The sequence below is a fragment of the Aethalodelphis obliquidens genome, unplaced genomic scaffold (assembly GCF_003676395.1).
Source record: "Aethalodelphis obliquidens isolate GAN/ISIS:26980383/991018 unplaced genomic scaffold, ASM367639v1 scaffold64, whole genome shotgun sequence".
NCBI classification, from domain to species: domain Eukaryota; kingdom Metazoa; phylum Chordata; class Mammalia; order Artiodactyla; family Delphinidae; genus Aethalodelphis; species Aethalodelphis obliquidens.
In genome coordinates, this window is record NW_020838008.1 from 229,978 (window position 1) to 250,340 (window position 20,363).

The following is a 20,363-nucleotide window of genomic DNA, read 5'->3' on the forward strand; positions in this document are numbered from 1 at the left end:
TGCAGGGGGCGCAGGTTCGATCGCTGGTCAGGAAACTAAGATTCCCGCATGCCACCTGGCACAGCCCAAAAAAATTAAAATTTAAAAAAAATTTTAATTTTTAAAAAAAAGGAGAGCCTCTCAGATTCAACTAATATTGAGGAGGTAGACTCAGGCAGCTTGGGGGACTGAATGTCTGTGTGAAGTTTTCATTTCCGCATACTAGTGAGGCTGGTTGCCAGGACAGGATCTGTCTTTCAGGAAGGAAAAGGAGGGAGATCCCTATACTTGCCTGGACAGAGTAGCTGGGGATGGGGGAAGTGAAAGTGTCTGCCTGCATAAATAGGCGGCACACCAGTCCCAGCCCACACACAGACCCCCAGTTTGGAGCTCTCCACCTCGCCCGAGCTCTACCGTGGCCATGGGTCAGTCGCTGATTCTGAGCATCCTTGTCCTAGTTCTGGCCTTCTGCATCCCCCAGACCCAAGGTATCAAGGAGGGAGTTGCCTAGGATGGGGGCAAGGGGGTGGAGAGGCCGGGGTAGGAGCCTCCAAGCAGCCCCTCACTCCCTGTGAACCCCACCTGCAGGCAGTGATGGAGGAGCACAGGACTGTTGCCTCAAGTACAGCCTAAGGAAGATTCCCACCCACGTTGTCCGCAGCTACCGGAAGCAGGAACCAAGCCTGGGTTGCCCCTTCCCAGCTATCCTGTAAGTGGGTACAAGGGGGTGGGTGCAGGCTGGCAGCTGAGTGGGAAGGCATGATGGGCAAGACTAAGACAGGCTTGCTAACCCCTAAACCCTAGGTTCTCACCTCGGAAACGCTCTCAGCCAGAGCTATGTGCAGACCCTAAAAAGGCCTGGGTGCAGCAGCTGATGCAGCGTCTGGACAAGCCAGCAGCCCCATGGAAACCAGCCCAGGACTGTAAGAAGGACAAGAGGGCCACCAAGTCTGGCAAGAAGGGAAAGAGCTCCAAAGGCTGTAAGAGGTAAGGAAGCTAAAGGGACGGGGGGTGGGAAGTGAAGGGGAGCCTTGATCATCCCCTCAAAGCCCTCTTCTGCCCTCCCAGGACTGAGACCCCAAGAGGGCCATAGCCCAGTGACGAGCCCGGAGCCCAGGAGGTCCCCACCAGTCTCATCAGGGCTTGGAGCCCCAGCCCAAGGGACAAGAGGTGGGCTAGGAGAGAAGGAGGACTCAGGGGGCCCAGAGCAGCCACCCCATGCTGGCCTCCCCTCACCCCTTCTCCAGCTTCAACCACCCCTTCTGTATACCCACCCTACCCTGCACGGCTGAGCTGCCCACATCAGGCCAGGCCTAGAGAGGCAGAGAAGGGAAAGTCCCATAGGAAATGTGAGAGGTGGCAGCAGGACTGTCCCCTCTGAGGAAAGGTCACCCAGGGCCCTGGACCTGACCGTGCTCCACACTGCACCCACCTCGTCTTTGTAAATATGATTTATACCTAACTGAATAAACAGCCATTCTGGCCTTCCTCCCAAGTATCTGTTCCTGTGTGTTTGTGTCCACAGAGAAGCCACTGTCACCACAGGGTGGAGTCACACACTCTGGGGTCCTGGCCAAGAGCTCAGGCTGGCAAATTCTATATCCTCACCCACCCCAAGAGTTTCCTTGCTTCCCAGGTGCCCAGACCTGTGGGCAATAAAAGGGAGGCTGACAGGCAGGGTGGGACCTGGGCTGCCCCTGGTCTCTGAGAAATCCCTGCCAATGAAGAGACAGTGGATCCCAGGCACATGTCCCCAACAGCTCCATAGGCCTCTGAGACCCTGAAGAGATCCCTTCCCTGATTCCGCCCAGCATTCTTTCACTCCCAGCTTCACCGGGGACTGCCTCCCCTTTCCTTGGGGTCTACTGGAGGGAGGCGGGAGCCTGGGCCTGCCTGTAACACAGGTGAACACAAGTTCTACTGAAACCTGCCCTATGCAGAGTTCCAGCCCTGGGAGCCCTCGAGAGCCCCTATCTCCTCCCAAAGACCCCAGAGGACTCCCTTCCGCCCTGACCAGTGAAGCAGGGTCTATGGCCTCTCCTTATTGTTTGATGGGGCTATGTGCTCTTTATTCCTGAGTTCTCTATTCCTCCCTCAGCTTCCTTCCAGTTGGGAAAGCATCCATCCTCCCCTTCCCTTTTCTCCTTTCTCCCCTAGGTGGGGCCTGGGGCACTTTAGCCCCTTTAACCTCTTGAGGCCAAGGAATAAGTCTCCAATGGCAGGAATTTGGAACCCCAGAACTCAGATGTAAATTAGTCTCCTCTCCAAGAAGGCTCCAGTCTAACTCTCCTCTACCTCTCCCTCCCCAGAGCAGAGATCCTCCAATTCCCCGCTTCGCCCTTAGGCTAGGAGAGAGAGGACCATTAGATGGGGCCAGGCCACGTGGGAAAGAAGGGAACAGATCCTGGGAGAGGGGCAAGGAACTAGAGGTGGTTGCCACCACCTTCTCCTTCTACCGGGGCCTGAGCATGCCACAGCACTTACCGCTTATTATAGTCATTAAAATATTTGCTCTCTGCTCCTTCTGAGTACAGTGAAGACACGGGATGCTCCCTACCTATCATCATGCGGCAGGTGTGATCTTAGTCTACAAACTCAGATGTTCAAGATTTACTGTACTTTAAAATGTTCTTTCAGGAGTTCCCTGGCAGTCCAGGGGTTAAGACTCGGCACTTCCACTGCCAGGGCTGGGGTTCAATCCCTGGTCAGGGAACTAAAATCCTGCAAGCCGCATGGCATGGCCAAAAAATAAAATAAAATGTTCTTTCAATGAACCTACTCCAAGCCCCTGCACCGGAGCGCTGGCATTCTTGGGGTCCCATCTGCCAAGGGCTGTGCAAAGGTCAAAGAAACAGCAAGGCACAGGAGAGGCTTCCTACATGCCCTCTACATCATCCCATCATTGGACATCAGTCTCACCAGTGAATGCTTTGGCCCCTGTGTTCCCAGCAGGTATGACTCCCCAGGTCCTGGACTCTCAAACTCTTAGCTCTGTGCCACATTTGAGCCATGGGAGCTCAGCTATGAGAGCCTCCAGGCTTGGACCTAGCTTCCCCAGACATCTCCCCAGAGCCATCTACTCAGGTGGCTTGCTTGCTTCATCCCAGTCAAGGATTAAAGCCCACTGCCTATACTGGCTGGACATACACACCAATCCCCTCCACAGTCTTCAAGAACTCTCTCCAAAACCCTCCCTCTTCCCAGTCCCTCCAAGGTATAACCTCTTCCCAGGTTTGCTTTAGACTTTTACAAAGGCAGAAGGGACTCTAATATCAGGGTGCTACTACTCTCAGCCCTACCAAAACCCTCGCTTGCTCTAAAGAGAAAAGAAAATCATCAGCAAAAAGAGAAAAAAAGGAAAACATAGGCAAAACAAAACAAAACTTCATATTTCACTAAATTATCCTGCCACACTGCATAGCTGGTATTTGCCTCAAGCCCTGCCCTGATTAGCATGCAATATAATATCTATCTTATCAGAGAATGAGTCCCTACTCTCCTTTTCTGCCTTCATCTTTGACAATACTGTCCTGTTCTTTCTTCTTTCTGTAAGATCCATAATTCAAAAAAATCAAATAATACATACTCATGGTTTAAAAAAATCAGAAAGTAACAAAAGGCTTATTCTGAACAACCATTTCCTGCAACTTTTAAGCTACTTCCTCTAGGACTTAGTGCCATATGTCTAAATACTTTGTTCATACCTCTGTTTCTTCATTTACCTATTTTGAAAGTTATCAATTGAGGGACTTCCCTGGTGGTACAATGGTTAAGACTCCACGCTCCCAATGCAGAGGGCCCAGGTTCGATCCCTGGTTAGGGAACTAGATCCCACATGCATGCCGCAATTAAGAGTTCATATGCCACAACTAAGGAGCTGGTGAGCCACAACTAAGGAGCCTACCTGCTGCAACTAAGACCCGGCGCAACCAAATAATTAAAATTTTTTTTAAGTTACCTATTGACTTCCTATTATAAAAAGTGGAGATTTAGCTCTCTTACGAACCCTCTTCTCCTGTCACCCTATCCTCTAAATATAGCTATACCACTATATTTAGACGATGATCAGAATTTACATTATGATGACCATGTAAATGTTGTTCACTGCAGAGCAAGGTAGCGTACTGTGCTTACTTTCCTTTTGTCACTGAGCTTTTTGTTTTTCATAAAGATTCAAATTGTTCTTCCTTTATTTAAAATACCTCTACCTTCCCATTATCATAGCCTCAGTATTTTTCAAACACTTCATCATAGGATTAAAGACCTAATGTTTAAAATATATGTTATAGAAGACAATATAGGTGAGGGTGGTTATAACCTTGAGGTAGAAAAAGAACTTGTTAAACATAAAACCATAAAACACAAACCACAGGGGGAAAGATCAACACCACCGAATTCAAAGACAAGTAGGAGTTCAGGGTAAAGATGGCAAATTAAACACAGGAATTTATTTTCACTCCTTCTTGAGCCCCAACTAAAACTAAAGTAAGTGTTTCTAAGGACTTCCCTGGTGGTCCAGTGGTTAAGAATCCGCTTTCCAATGCAGGGGACGTGGGATCGATCGGGGAACTAAGATCCCAAATGCCACAAGGCAACTAAGCCCGCGCTCCACAACTAGAGAGGCCACGCTCCACAACAAAGACCCAGTGCAGCCAAAAAATAATAATAATAATAATAAAATAAATAAAGTAAATGTTTCTGGTGTGTGTATACATTTGTAAAGGCATCAAATCACAAAGACCCGAATGGGAGGGGAGATAAAAGTAACTTTCCAGAAGATTGCTGTTTAGATAAGTAAATATTTCAGTAAAAATAAGTATAAAGCATAAAATGAAATTATAAAGTTGGAGGACTTCCAAATTGATGCTCATGCATACAGTAAAAAGAAATATTTTACTGAATACTAGTCTGCCAGTGTTCAACAGAAAGACAATTAATGGCTTTTACTAGAAATGTGAAAAGAAAAAAATTCCAAAGATCAGTCATCCCCCAAATTTACAAAACCATCATCAAACAAACATGAAAACTCACTGTAACCCCTGGAATTTCCTTTAACAGTAATTACTATCTTCTAACAATGTCACCCTCAGTGCCATTCAGAAAATTACTAATACCATGTTTTCAAATGATTTCAGCACTATCTCTTCCATGAAATGATAACACACCCACACACAATTACGAAATGGTGGGCCAGCTCCCTCTTGTCAGTGTTGCCTCGAAGTCTGAAGCCTTCTGCTTCCCCTGGCTCACTCCTTCTTTGTAAATCCTTTAAGGGCCTCTTTAACACAAATGTAAAGGATGGATGGGGCTAGTAAGAGCTCCCAGAATTACAGCTAATAGAAATGTCTTAACAACCTCAGTCATATGAACTGGAAACTAATTCCAAACTGAGCAACCAGATTTCTTAACACTCCTCTCCCTCCATGGTACCTGGGCCACATGTTCGCTAGCCACTATTTCATTCTTTACTCATCAGTCATTAGAGGGACATGATCACCAATGACAGGATCTTTCTTTTGACATCTTCAAAAATGGGGTACTATGGGGCTACCAGCACAGCACCACTGACATATTTGGCATCTTCTGCCCAGCTTTATGGCACAGGAAGGTCAGGGGGACTGGGTCTATACTTGCTATTTATGAAAGCTCAAAATTAATTTGTTTCCTAGCTTTAATCATTTACCTGTGAAAATGTCTTCAGCTTCAACTGACCTCTTTTGTGAAGTTCTTTTTCTTTGCATGTCCAGGTGTTATTTATCCTTGTATTTGGGGACAAAGTGATGCTATTTTGTTAAAAATCATCAATGTATCTTTCCTTTGCCATCAATGAATTACGACTTTTATGAGTGTTGAAATTGCCAAGCCTTTTTCTAATGCCTATATTTGGTATTCTTCTAGCGGTGGCTCTTCTGCAGTTCCCCTACAGAGATTGTGTTAGCTAGCTATGTCAGGAAGCCGAAAACTTCATTTTCTTCAAGAAATCCATTTCCCAGTTGGTGGCAAACAAAAACACCCCAGGGAAACTCTGATGCCATGTTCTTGAAGACTTTTGTTTTAGAGTCCTGGATTGTGCTAATAATAAATTTCAATCTAATATTAAATGAATAACCGAACTCCACCTGTGATTACCTGAGCAGCCGGCGCCAATTTCGGTTCAGAATACCCACAGCGGACGGGATGTTAAACTCCACTTGGCCTCATTGCCCGACTCCGCCACTAGGAGGCAGCATCGTCGTCGCGGTCCTCCGTCCTCCAAAGGCAAACAGGCTTGTGGGTTGAACACTACTGTTCTCATTTCCTTCATCTTTCTGGGATTTTTTTTTCCCCCTTTATTTGTCCTCAAATGTGTCTCATGATAGACCAGGGGTCTAGAATTTTCCCATGTCCACTGATGAGCAGGACAAACTCGTTTTCCGTCCCTGTCCAGGTGAAAGCACTTCATCCTCCGGCACCGAGCGAGCGTCGCGCCGGGCACACAGTTAGGCTTTCAATAAACCTTGAAAGCCTATGGTTTCAACCTAAAGGTTGAAAGAAACCTTTCTTAGAGCTGGCACCGTAATTACGTGGTTTAAGGAATCAATCGGGTGCGGGTTATTTATGTTGCGAAGGAAGTCCCGGAGGTAATGTGAACTTCCTTCAGCCTTTAAGACAAACATTGCTTCCTGTCTTCCACGTTGGGCGTCCTGGCCTCAGGATAAATTGGGAATACTTGGGGTGGGGAAGACAAATACTCACGGAAAAACACCGGCCTCCGGCCGCCCATGCGTCCCAGCCTGCCCAGCCGAGCACCCGCGGATTCAGGGGCCCGAGTGGCAGAGATTTGGCGGGACAGCCGCTGTGCTCGGCCCGGGGTAATCGCCGCTCGGGGGCTTCCCGAGCCCACGCCGACCCCAGGTCCTGGAGCTGCGGGTCCCACCCGCAACCCGAGTCTCCCTTCTGCACGTTCCGCCCGTGTGCCGGGACCCGCGCGCTGGGACCCGGGGCCGGACCCTCGGCCTCGGGACCAGCTGGGGCCTGGAGCGGGGACAGCACCAGAGGCCGTGCCAGGCCCACGGACTTTGGGCCCAACGCCCTTCTCAGTCTCTCTGAGCAGCCCGCCGGGTCAGGGCCGCATCCCGCCCTTGCTAGAGCACCCCCCACCCGCCAGCGCCCACCCACCCCTCAGCCAGAGCGGCGCCCACTCCAGAGCCTCCCTTCCCAGGCTGGTGCGCCCTCTGCAGGCCTGGGAGAGGAGACACATCAGGCACAGACGTGGACACAGAGCCACAGCTCTCGCTCTCTCTCACTCTCACACACACACACACGCGGATGACGGGCACACCAGTCACGCTCAGCCCCAGGGACACAGCTCCTGATACTCACATTCATCCATTCAACAAACATTTATTAAGCATCTAATCGAGATGCTCTCCACAACCGTTTACTCCCTGGTACTCCCACTCCTACCATGGCCTTGGTTGACTTTCCCGGCCTCGCTGCTGCCTTACCTGCCTCGATGGCTAAAGTGCCCTCCACCCAAGATCTCCCACCCCTGCGGCATGGATTTGATCAGACCAGGGAGCATGAAGGCTGAGCGGGCTCCTTGGGAGAGTGTGGTGCCAAGATGAGCTGAACTGCCCTGAGCTGGGAGATTTGTCCAAAACTCACACTGAACCAGGAACCCCAAGAAGTCCACGTGGCTGAGAAGAGGGTGAACTAGGCAAAGCAGGTAGCACACTGAGGGCTCTATGGGTGTGGTCAGAAACTGTTTCAAACCCACCTCCCTGGTCTCCACCACCCCACCACTGGATCATTTAAACCAATGGCTGGGGAGTTGGTGCCTTAAACCTTCCACCCGTAGGGCCTATGCCCTCCCCCTTTTTGCCATGATAGAAGGTACCATCAGAACACCTGACAGCTGTCACCTTCCCCGATTCCTCTTCTTCTCCCTGATCTGTCAGTGTTAGGGAGCTCCAGGCCTTGGAACTTGACCCCTTCTATCTACACTCACTCCCTTGATGACCTCATTGTCTTATGGTTTTAAATACCATCCATATGCTCCCAAATTTTTATCTTCAGCTAGAATCTCTCCCCTGAACTCTAGACTCATACTACCAACTACGTACTTAACATCTCCACTTATATGTCCAAAATGCAGCTTCATCTTAAAAAGTCAAAACAAGGCTCCTGGAGGGCGAGATAAATTATGAGTTTGGGATTAAAATATACATGCTACTATATATAAAATAGATAACTAACAAGAACCTGTATAGCACAGGGAACAATACTCAATATCTTGTAATAACCTGTAACGGAACAGAATCTAAAAAAGACCAGCGGACCAGCAGTCCCCTGTATATATACAACTGAATCACTTTGCTGTATACCTGAGACTAACACAGCATTCTAAATCAACTATATTTCAATAAAAATTTAAAAAAAAAACAAGGCTCCTGACCTTCTCACAAACCCACTCCTCTACAGTCGTCCACATCTTGGTAAATATAACTCCAACAATCACATTGCTCAAGCCAAAAACATTGAAGTATTTTCTCTGTCTCTCTTTCTCTTCTTTCTCTCATATCCTATGCTGAACCCCTCAGCAGAGCCCACTGGCTCTACATTGAAAATGTCTCCAGAATCTAACCACTTCTCACCAACTCTCAGCAACCTCATGTCCTCCCTGGATTATTGCAATTGCCTCCAAGCTGGTCTCCAGGCTTCCATTTTTGCACCACTTTTGTCTATCTTCCATCCGACAGCCACAGGGAGCCTTTAACACATGCCAGATCATGTCACTGTTCAAAACCCTCCAAAGGTTCCCCAACTCATTCAGAGTAGAACATAAACTCTGCAATGGCCTACAAAGCCCTACACTATCTGGCCCATGTTGTTGTGTCCCAGTGCCAAGAACAGTGTTTGGAACATAGGACGCCCTCAATAAATATTTATTGAATGAATGTGGTGTAAATCCCTTGTTTATTATTAGTTCATTATTTCACCCTTTGCTGCTGATTCTCAGAATCTTTCCCAACAGGCATTCCAGGAAGACAGTATTGAAATTTATGTGAAACCTTTATGCCAGCTCTGCACTATACTCTTGTATCATATAAGACCTTGGAGGGAAACAAATGGCATGACCCAAAAGTCTTAATAGAAAAGAATTTAGTGAAGGGTCAATTTACAGAGGTGAGGGCAAGGTTGTTGTGGGAAGCCACTGCACATGATTTTGTATAGCTCCAAACTTCAGGCCATCTCTCCTTCTGACAAAGTGGACATTAAATGTACTGCCTGAAATTCTGCCCACTGAGAGGACTTCCCTTCACCACTGTATTTCAGGGCCACACCTGAATGTAAGCAACTGTCTACTTTTGACTGATGCCAGCATACCTTAGAGACCCATCTGAAAATCAAGACCATACACTTCCTCTCTCTGTTAACTGTTTATAGAAAACTTCTCCATGAAGGCGTAAGTATAATCAGAAGAAGAAGCAGAAAACAATAAAAGTAGGAATCTGAGTCACCTCCCCACACTTTTACTCATGCCTTCTGAAATTTCTAAGGCCTGGTCTCAAATGTACAATGTTCCTTTGAAGTGGAACGCTGGCCATGCACATCCAACTATATGACTTGCTATAGATAACACCCTAGGTTGTGTGGTCACTGGGTGATCTATAGTCTGAGTTTTAAACCAGGGCCCAGTGGCAAATCAGGACTGATTTTCAAAGAGTAAATAATCGTTAGCAGAAGAGGTATGTCCTTACTCCAACACCCTAAGGGTCTTTCCTGTAATGCTCCTTCTGGGGTTCCTGTCGCACCCTTCTCTGCCACAGACAATCTGAAATTCCCTGGATTTGTGAGTCATAAGGCCCAAGTAGACAGGCAACTTTTCCCCAGAGCCTAGACCTGCTGCAGACCCCTTTCTTGCTCTGGGCCTCATTCAAAACTGTCAGCTTGGGGCTTCCCTGGTGGCGCAGTGGTTGAGAGTCCGCCTGCCGATGCAGGGGACACGGGTTCGTGCCCCGGTCTGGGAAGATCCCACATGCCGCGGAGCGGCTAGTCCCGCGAGCCATGGCCGCTGAGCCTGCGCATCCAGAGCCTGTGCTCCGCAACGGGAGAAGCCACAACAGTGAGAGGCCCGTGTACTGCAAAAAAAAAAAAAAAAAAACTGTCAGCTTTATGCCATATCCAATAAATATTTTGCTGTACTACACCTAACTATGATGTATGTTGCCTCCAAAATCCAAACAGCTCTTTAAGCATTGTGCCTCTTCACGGTAAATGTGCAACATTCCCCAGATCACTGGTTTTCAGCTTCTCCCTACCTCTAATCGCCTAGAAATTTTACCTATGTTGCAGGATCCTGAATTTTTGGAAGATTTCTTTCTCTCCCTCTGACATACATAGGTCTTACTGAGGCATTTAGGGCGACTGCTATTTCTTGTGCGCCAGTAAACATAATGTCATCAGTTTAAAGGACTGCTTCGATATTCTGTGAGATATCCAGATTATCTTATGATAATCAGAGCAGGAAAGCTGATAATATCCCTGAGGTAAAACAGTGAAGGTGTATTTCTGTCATTATAGAAAACGAATGGATTTCAATGGTCTTTAAGTGACAGCTACAGAAAGAAGGCACGTGTTAGATTATTAGCTGTAATATGCTATACCAAGGGCTGAAGCATCTTTAAGTCTTTGAAGGTGCTCTATTCTATGCATATCCTCTAGCAACAAAGCATTGCTTTAAGTTTACTATTGTAGGGGGGAACATGGTGGGGCAGGCACAGTTCAAAGGACTTCCACTTGGCCCTTCCTACCATAATTTTCCTCACTCCATGGTCAAGGAACCAGTGTGGAGACCTTGCTAATTACTAAGTATAGTTATTCCCACTATGCATTCTGAAACTAGAGAAATAACCACTGGATAGGTCTTACAGATTCACTGTGAGATGGACCTGAACCAAGATCCTTCTATCACCTGAACTCCATAAACCCTTACTCTGACTAGTGGACCACAATGGGGTTTTGGGTCCCCAAGACTAGTATTAACATGAGACAGTATCTAATAATCCCCCAAAGATCTGAATATTTTCTGTTCACCATTCATATTCACCCTGGCAAACGGCTACAGATCTCTCTAGGGAAGGCTTAGAGAAGTGATTCTCGAATTTTAGCATACATCAAAATCACCAGAAAGGCTTGTTAAAATACAGATTGCTAGGCCATTCCCAGAGTTTCTGATTCAATGGAGTTGAGGCAGAGCCCAAGAATTTGCATTTCTGCCAAGTTCTCAGCTGATGCTGATGCTGCTGGTCCAGGGACCACACTTTGAGGACAACTGACTAGAAGAAAGATATATAGAGTCCACCTGTGAAAAGACTCAAGCCTTCCCACCCACCCCCACCATCCAGTCAAGGGGCTTCAGGTCTGGGGAACTGATCTAGGTCAAGGAAATGGGTAAAACACTGTAAATCCCCAATACAATTTGAATCAAGTTTCTCCCTACCAGGCCTAGACATTTTACACTTATATGGGTCAGTAAGTTGTCCATCTATTTCATTCCTAGGAAAACTATGATCAATTAGCTACCACCACAGATCCTTATGGGCAAAGCACAATGATTACCACTTGTCCCTGCAGCTTATTTAATAATTTCATTCATCTTATTGCTCAGAAGGTGAGCATCTAGACTCTACCACTCAAAGATTCCATTATTCTCCTTGAAATGAGATTGCCCAGTCCCAAGAGAACATCTCCCATCCTCATCTCTTGCCTACTAAAGAAACCACTACAGGGCTTCCCTGGTGATGCAGTGGTTAAGAATCCACCTGCCAATGCAGGGGACACGGGTTCGAGCCCTGGTCTGGGAAGATCCCACATGCCGCAGAGCAACTAAGTCCATGCGCCACAACTACTGAGCCTGTGCTCTAGAGCCCGCGAGCCACAACTACTGAAGCCCACGTGCCTAGAGCTCGTGCTCCACAGCAAGAGAAGCCACCGCAACGAGAAGCTCCCGCACCTCAACGAAGAGCAGCCCCCGCTTGCCGCAACTAGAGAAAGCCCGCACGCAGCAACGAAGACCCAACACAGTCAAAAATAAATTTTAAAAAAATAATAAATTTATTTTTAAAAAAAAGAAACCACTACAGTGCTTTTCATAGTTAGTGTTCTCATCACCAGTGCTTTTCTTATGGCCTTGGAGAAGGAATTATCTTCCTGGACCCTTCAGAGTTAGTGGTTGCACATAAGAGGGGCAACCAACATTCCCATCTCTGTAACCTTTGCATTCTTTCCTCTGTTTTGCTACTCAAGGTATATTCTGAGGACCAGCAGCATCAGCATCACTTACAACTTTGTTAGAAACACAACATCTTGGACTTCACCCAGACTTACTTAATCAGGATCTGCAGTTTAATAAGACCTCCCAGTGAATCATATGCACCTCAAATTCTGAGGAAGACTGTTCTACAATATGCCAGTGAGGTTCTAGCACCCCAGCCTCACTGATCATAGGCCACTGTTGAGTCCAGGCTTCCAGTAACCAACTCAACAGATTATTAACACCATTCCCAGGTGCTCAGCTAATACAGTAATACCCAAATCCTGGATAAGGGCATACATATCAACAAATTTGTCCACACTGGTCCCCGAGATTCTCCCAATACGGTTGACAAGTTCTTGCAACTCCTTCAGTGTACACGCTATTGTTCTTGGAGCATACCTTGTACATTCCCATCCAGGCTATGTTAGAATCAAACTCGCACTATGGGCCTGGAGGCTATGAAGGGTGGTGAGGGTGGATCCTGAAGAGGACCCCTGCATGCCTTTTGCCAGGGAGTTATTAAAAATATTTTTTAATGGATGGGAAGGCTGGATCATTCATGGTTTGCAGGGGGAGGAGTGTTCTTCTGCCAGCAAGGAAGGTTTAAGGGAATTAAAAGGTCCAAAATTCTCAGCTTTGTTCATCTCTGCCTAAATGTCCCCATCCCAAGTCTCAGAGTCCTTCTCCTTCCCAAGAGTGCGCTTATTCTAATATTAGGAATATGGTGGGGTTGTGCATTTATCCGGTGTTGCAACTCTACCACACATACAATCGGTTTTGGGGTTTGAGCCATATCTGCCATGTGGCTATGGATCACATAAATTAAAGATGACTTAAGAATTCCATAGTGAAGGGGGATAAATTAGGAGGAGAGGGATAAATTAGGAGCTTGGGATTAACAGATACACACTACTACGTATAGAATGAATAAACAACAAGGACCTACTGTAGAGCACAGGGAACTATATTCAATACCTTGTAATAACCTATAATGGAAAAGAATCTGAAAAAGAATAGATACATAGATATACATGTAACTGAATCACTTTGCCGTACACCAGAAACTAACACAACATTGTAAATCAACTGTACTTCAATTAAAAAAAATTCCATAGAAGTTGTCTGAATCTCTACCCATAACTTGAATTAGAATTTCATGTTCTTTTTTTTTTTTTAACCTTTACTGGGTTTTTTTTTTATTTTTTTTTTTTTACATCTTTGTTGGAGTATAATTGCTTTACAATGGTGTGTTAGTTTCTGCTTTATAACAAAGTGAATCAGTTATAGAATTTCATGTTCTTAAAATTTTCTTTTTCTTCTGTAATTGTGCCAGCACAATCAGAAACAGGCAGCCCACCCAACCATATATGTAAGACCCTTTGAAATCACCATTTGCGGCCATAGCAATTAAGTACCTGAGGCATTTTATCTCCTAATGTCTTTCCCTCCATCGGCATCCCACACTGCACCTCACTTAGTGATAGTCTTAAGTGATGGTGATGCTTCTTCATGTTCTGGATTTACTCGTGTCCTCTTTCCCCATGCAAGGAGGTTTGTGCGCTCAGCAAATATATGAGCAACACAATCCCAGGATCCCATTTTGGAAATCTATTTCCTGGGATGTCTTCTGGTACCATTTACTGTATCAGTTAGGATCCTGGCAGGAAACAGATGGCACACTCAAAAAAAGTCTAACCAGAAAGATTTTAATAAAGGGGCTATTTAAGAGGTGGGGGTCAAGATTAAGGAACCAACAAGGAAGAGTGAGGCACTCAGGGTTCAGCAATAGTGGGAAACCATTACCACACCAAGGCCTGAAGGGGTCAGAGGAAGGAACAGTGTTTTGGGAGCCTCAGAGATAAACCCACGGAGAGGAGGCAGCCCAAAAGAAGCTAACTGTAGATCAGTGGTTCTCAAACTTCAGCATGTATCAGAGTCATCAAGGGTGTGTTAAATACGGATTGCTCCAGTAGGTCTGGAGTAGGACCTGAGAATTTACATTTCTAACAAGCTCCCAGGTGATGCTGATGCTGCTGTCCGAAGACCACTCTTTTTTTTTAATTAATTTTTTTTTTTTTTTGGCTGCGTTCGGTCTTCGTTGCTGCACGTGGGTTTTTCTCTAGTTGCAGTGTGCAGGGGCTACTCTTCGTTGCAGCACATGGGCTTCTCATTGCGGTGGCTTCTCTCGTTGCGGAGCACGGGCCCTAGGTGCGCGGGCTTCAGTAGTTGTGGCATGTGGGCTCAGTAGTTGTGGCTCGTGGGCTCTAGAGCACAGGCTCAGTAGTTGTGGCATACGGCCTTAGTTGCTCCACAGCATGTGGGATCTTGCCGGACCAGGGCTCAAACCCATGTTCCCTGCATTGGCAGGCGGATTCTTAACCACTGCACCACCAGGGAAGCCCCCAAAGACCACTCTTTAAGAACAACTGCCACAGAGTAAATTATTCACTGTCAGAACTATAGCAAGATGAAGGATTTGGAGAATTAATACCCCAACCTCTCTCTCCTACCACTTATATCCTGCTGCTGTCTCCCATGGCCAAGCCCAAACAGAAGCTAAAGGATAAGGGATCCTGAGTAATACTGTCTGTAGAGGTCACTCTTCTAGAGAACAGAGCAGGGCAGAGAAGAGTGGAGAATGGACGGGGGTGGGGCAACAGAGAATAATCAGAACCACCATAAAGACAAGGATCCATGGAAAGATGGAGAGATAGATGCACTGACAGACATCTGAATAAAAGGATAGAATAATAATAATGGTTAATATTGAGTGTTCATTGTGTACCAGCCTCTAAACTAAGGGTTTTGCTCAGATTACCTCATTTAATCCTAAGAAGCTATTAAAAGCTATTACCATTCCTCTTTTACAGATAAGGACACTAAGACACAGAAACTAGATACTTTGCACATGGTCACACAGCTAGCAAGTAATGTAATCTAAATCCCAACCTAGGCATGCTATGTGTAGAGCCTCACTCCCCTGTGCTGTTGTGTGATCAGTGGCAGACAGGCAGTGTGGGATGGTAGGAAAGAGTGTAAATCTTAAAGATGCCTCAGTTCAAGACACTTATTTCCTTTGTGACCTTGTGCTCTGAGCCTCATTCCTTATGTGTTAAAAGAGATAATAATATGATAATAATAAAAACTACTTCCTAGGGCTTCCCTGGTAGAGCAGTGGTTAGGAATCTGCCTGCCAATGCAGGGGACAAGGGTTTGAGCCCTGGACTGGGAAGATCCCACATGCCGCGGAGCAACTAAGCCCATGCGCCACGACTACTGAACCTGTGCTCTAGAGCCTGCAAGCCACAAGTACGGAAGCCCGCGCACCTATGCTCCGCAACAAGAGAAGCCTCCATAATGAGAAGCCCGCGCGCAGCAACAAAGACCCAACGCAGCCAAAAATAAATAAATCTATTAAAAAAAAAAAAAACTACTTCCTAGTTTTTTGGGGAAAGTTAAGCAAGGTAACAGTGGTCAAGTCCTTGGTATGAAGTCTAGCACCTAGTAAACATCAGAAATACTATTACTACTATTATTATTAATGGATGGAAAGGAAAATAAGTCAGAAACTTATGAGTGAAACACTCTCCCATCCAAAAGAGGGTTCAGAGCTTGGGTAGGGATGGGTGAATGGGTGTCCCACATATTAATTTCTCTTCTGAGGACTTCTGATCTATCTCCAGTTTTTCTCATAAAGATGGGAAATCACTTGTCCCCACCCCCATCTGTCTATTCCTTGGAATTTGGGGATTTGTGTGAATATGAGCTGGCCAGCCCCCTCTCCTTAGAAATCCCCTCTTGGTTTCCAGGATCCAGAGGAAGGGAAAGATGAAGGGAGTTATGCCAGGCCAGGCTCCCTCCAGCTGTTCTGTTGACCCAGGTGTTGGGCATATGAAAATGGTAACTCAAGAAAGGGACAGTGCTGCTGAGTCAGGAGGTTGAATCCCAGAGGTCTGAGATGTGGGAAGAGGTGGTGGGCCTCCTTCCAAGGAACATTCCTTCTCAACTCTGCTTGTCTCAAGGGAGAGACTGGTTCCCAGCCCATGGATGGGCAGGCACTGTAATGACCTGGGGAGGCTACCCCCAGGCTCCATGGTTGTTCTGAGGGCACCAGGGAGTCTTCTACATCACCACCAGCACCAGAGAGAAGAACCACAGAGAAGAGAGTGAGGATAAGGGATAAACCTAGGGAAGGGCACGCAGCTCCTCACTCAGGCCCCTCCATCCCAACCATCATCTAGAGGCCAGCCCTGTGGCTGATGACACAAATGCCACCAGGGAGGTGATAGTGCAGACTCTCTCTCTGGAGCTGACAGCACAAGGTCCCCTTCTCTTGGCCAGACTGCAGGCTGCTTAGGTTCTTAGAGCTGAAACCAAGGAAAGCAGAAGAGAAGAAAAGAGGGAGGGCAGGGTCAGTTTCCATCAGAAAGAGGGGGGCAGAGGGGAATCCACAGAACGGACTTGGAGGGGAATTTCTGAGCAGAGAAAGTGAAAGTTCCGGGCCATAAATGGGTAGAAGTGACAGCTTCCTCCAGCTTCATCCACTCTCGCATTCCCAGACCCCTTCACACACCACACTTCTCGGCACTCTCACCCACTCCCAGCCAGGCCTCGGCTTCACACAGACTCTGCCCAGATTCACTCACGCTCACAGCTTGCTGGCAGTCAGTCTCCGCTCATCCTCCATGGCATCCCATGCAGCTGCACTACTAGCCCTCAGCCTGCTGATTCTCTGGACCTCCCCTGGTAAGGCTGAGGGGAGGCTTCGGGTGGGGGGCAAGTAGCAGGGGTGTCTAGGGCTCAGACTGCTTGACGCTGGACGTGAGGGACTCTGTGAGTTAGGATTGCATGTTTCAGTGAACCTGGGTTGTGCCCCGTGTGTGTGCCTGTGAGTGGCGGTGTACCTGGGTCCCTGAATTCCCATGTGTATCTGTCTCTTGGTGTATCCAGGGCCTATGACTACCCCCCTCTCTTCAGGCTCTATTTCCTGCTGCCTCAGTTTCACAGGCGGGAGAGAACAGTATATACTTTCTTAAGGTGGAGAGAATGGGAGACACTGGTCTAAGAAGGGTCAAAAAATTTAACAGTGGTCAAAAAATTTAACAACTCCTAAGTTCTGCTAATGCCACCCTCCTGTTACCCACCCCACCCCCTTCCCTACCCCACATCCTTCCCCCAACTGACACTGTAACCAGCGTGAGCTCTTCATTTGTGGGGAAGTTGAAAGGACTTGGGAAAGAAGTTGGGGTGATCAGGGCAGCAGGAGGGCATTTGTGGGGCTCAGGACAGCGGTCGTTTGCCGAACTGCTTAGAAGTGCTTCAATATATTTAGCAAATATCAATCAGGTCTAGCTGCCGCCACACACAGACAGGCATCCTTAATGCCAGTGAGGGCTGTGGCCTCCATTCCTCAGTGTCCCTGTGTCCTGACACTAATCCTACCCCAGCTCTGGGAGATGCCAACGACGCTGAAGACTGCTGCCTGTCTGTGGCCAAGCGCCCCATCCCTGGATTCCTGGTGCGAGCCTATCGCTACCTGCTCATCAACAATGGCTGCAGTGTGTCTGCCGTTGTGTGAGTTGTGGGACAAGCCTGACTAACCTCACCTCCTCCAACAGCCCCTGGGGAAACCCACCCCCACCTTCTTATCGCTCTTCTCCTTGCCAAGCCCAACCTCTGCAAGGAAGCCCCTGAAACAGGTTCCTAGGTGTGGTCCCCAGCCGCTGCCCCTCACACCAGGGTCTGCCAGGAAGCTGGGGTTCCAGGGCTCTATTTTCTCTGACCTCTGACCTCTGTCTCCAGGTTCACCACCCTGAGAGGTCACCAGCTCTGTGCACCCCCAGACCAGCCCTGGGTGGGCCGCATCATCCAGAGACTAAAGAAGAACTCAGCCAAGGCAAGCCTGGCCCTCCCCAGCCCTGCCTCCTCCCTGCAAGCCCCTGTCCAAGACCCCAGCCCATGACTTTGCCTCTCCTTCCTCCCCCAGGGAAAGCGCTACAGCAGGTAGCCCATGATAGCCCCAGAGGGAGCCCTGCGTCTGAGGGAAAGAATGTGAATCACTGAAGCCCTGGGGAACCAAGGACCAGAAGGGAGGACCAGGCCTCCTGCTCCCCTGCCCCAGACCTGACCCAGCTGGGGCGGGGCAGGAGTGTGAGTGTGAGTGTGGATGAGTGTGGTGGAAGCACAACTTCTCCATGCCCAGACTGCAGTGTTTCCAATAAAGCCCAGCTGGTACCCACGAATCCGTCTGTCTGCTGTCTGTTTGCTGTCTGTCCAGGAGGACTGTGATAGGAAGGGGGAGGTGGGATGGCCGGGTTAGTTTCCACCCTGCAGCCCAAGCAACGTCCTCATCGACCTCCACCTAATATGCTGTGTTCTCAGGATCAGCTCCCATGATCAGGGCCCCACCTCACGTCTCCTCACAGCCCTATCACACTCCACAGCTCAGCAACACTAAACCTGTGCCCGTCCCCTGAATGACCCAAACTCTCTCAGGCCTCTGAGTTTTTGCCCTCCAGGACAGGTGCTCAAGCATCCAGGTGTCTCAGGGATCTGGTGTCACTGGGGGCGGGGAAGGGAGTTGTTGGGAACCAGCTCTCATGGCTGGAGGAGGGCCAGGAGGCCCAACTCTGTTGCCTGGGGAGAAAGAACCCATCCACCCAAGCCATTCCCTCTGTCTGGAACACTCTTCTCTCTCTTCTGCCTGCCTGGCTTCCCATCTGGGTCTGGATGACTCCTCCTCCAGGAAGCCTTACCTGACTGCACACTGGGTTAGGCAGCCTCCCTCCCTCCCAAGCTCCCAGAGCCCTCTGCTCCTCTCCTCTTGCAGCACTCAAGATGCTGAGTTATAATTGTTAGTTTGTCAGCCTTCCTGAACAGGGATCTTGTCTATTTTGGTTTCCACTGTCTCCCTGGTATGAAGTACACGGCTTGGCACAAGGTAGTCACTCAATAAATATTTGTCTTGAGAGCAGATAAATATGTAAGAAAAGGGTCAGCAGCCAGAGGTGAGGGCCCATCTGTCCATAGAGAATCTGACCTCCAGTCCAGCCCTCTTCTCTCACCCAGTCACTCTGGGCCAGGTCCAGCCCCATCTGGGTCCACGTGGCAATCCTGGGGCCATGCTTCTCAGGGATACTGACAGACAGACCTGGGAGCCAGAGGTCAGAGTGGGAGAGGAAGGAAAAAGGAACAGCCAGAGAGCTGGGGAGATTCAGCATGGGGGGACCCCCACCACCTCATAGCCACATGGGCTCCAGGGCCAAGGCAACACTGAGACCAGAGGAGTCACAGGGAAGGAGTCTCAGCTCTGGGAGACAAAAGCCCTCGACTCTTGGAACATCTCACAAGACTGCTCTGGGAGGAATGAACTCCTCGTGCCCGGGAAGTCCTCTGGGAAAGCTGGCTGGTTGCCCAACTATGGCCCCTAAGGGCCTGTCCAGCTGGGAGCAGCAAGTCTGTGCCCCTGGGGTTGGGATGACAGCTAGTACACCAGACTGAGCATCCTCACCTGGGAACAGGGGCCACCACTACACCATATACCTTATCTGGTAACAAAAACAGGCCTGGGCAGGCTTGGGCAAACTTGGAAGGGAAGCAGCAGTAAGGGGTTGTGCCAGCCCCTCCTCACTGAGCTGAGAGCATAGCAGCTTCTTCCTCACCTCTGCTCCTAGGACGAGGTGTCCAGAACCTCAGATAAATCAGGTCTTGGAGTCACAGGAGTGGGTGGAATGGGGAAAGTTTGCAAGAACAACTGGTATAGCCAGGAAATTTGGCTCCGCTACCTGTGGGAAATTACCCATCCATTCATGCATGCATGCAGCCATCCATCTAGCTGTCTCTGATCCATTAGACCTCCACCCATCCATCCACCCACCCCCCACCAACTCATCCATCCATTAAGTCAGCCAGCCATGGAGTTCCAGAGGTCACAGCTGTGGACACTCTTTGGACCTATGCCCTGCACCGCAGCAGGCAGAGGACAAACACAGGTGTGAGGAGGGGGTACATCCCCTCAAATCCTTCTGGGTCCCCAGTGAAACCAAGCAAAGTTCAGCCTGCCACAGAGGCAGAGACAAACTCA

The 20,363-nt window shown here is 48.3% G+C and overlaps 2 protein-coding genes and 1 long non-coding RNA gene across 6 annotated transcripts in view; 2 read left to right on the top strand and 1 right to left on the bottom strand.

The window, feature by feature from the left end:
* The first annotated feature begins 334 nt into the window (after nucleotides 1-334).
* CCL21 (C-C motif chemokine ligand 21) lies at nucleotides 335-1,475 on the top strand. 2 transcript variants are annotated; one of them, XM_027088943.1, is made up of 4 exons: nucleotides 335-467; nucleotides 568-688; nucleotides 784-966; nucleotides 1,029-1,475. In XM_027088943.1, the coding sequence occupies exons 1-4, from the start codon at nucleotides 401-403 to the stop codon at nucleotides 1,051-1,053; spliced, it is 396 nt and encodes a 131-aa protein (XP_026944744.1). In that variant the 5' UTR covers nucleotides 335-400; the 3' UTR covers nucleotides 1,054-1,475. The 2 variants fall into 2 exon arrangements, with proteins under 2 accessions (XP_026944744.1, XP_026944743.1); XM_027088942.1 differs by having other exon boundaries at nucleotides 1,048-1,475.
* A 3,210-nt stretch (nucleotides 1,476-4,685) lies between these two features.
* Nucleotides 4,686-20,363, bottom strand: part of LOC113610607 (uncharacterized) — a 28,664-nt gene continuing 12,986 nt past the window's right edge. Inside the window, exon 3 of one of the 2 annotated variants that reach the window (XR_003429145.1) lies at nucleotides 4,686-6,497. This is a non-coding gene — a long non-coding RNA (uncharacterized LOC113610607). Of the gene's footprint in view, nucleotides 6,498-10,054; nucleotides 10,104-20,363 lie in introns of those variants that run through there. The other variant, XR_003429144.1, reaches the window with a different exon arrangement.
* On the top strand, nucleotides 15,651-18,522 carry CCL19 (C-C motif chemokine ligand 19). 2 transcript variants are annotated; one of them, XM_027088912.1, is made up of 4 exons: nucleotides 15,651-17,026; nucleotides 17,728-17,854; nucleotides 18,083-18,176; nucleotides 18,267-18,522. In XM_027088912.1, the coding sequence occupies exons 1-4, from the start codon at nucleotides 16,789-16,791 to the stop codon at nucleotides 18,285-18,287; spliced, it is 480 nt and encodes a 159-aa protein (XP_026944713.1). In that variant the 5' UTR covers nucleotides 15,651-16,788; the 3' UTR covers nucleotides 18,288-18,522. The 2 variants fall into 2 exon arrangements, with proteins under 2 accessions (XP_026944713.1, XP_026944711.1); XM_027088910.1 differs by having other exon boundaries at nucleotides 18,083-18,522.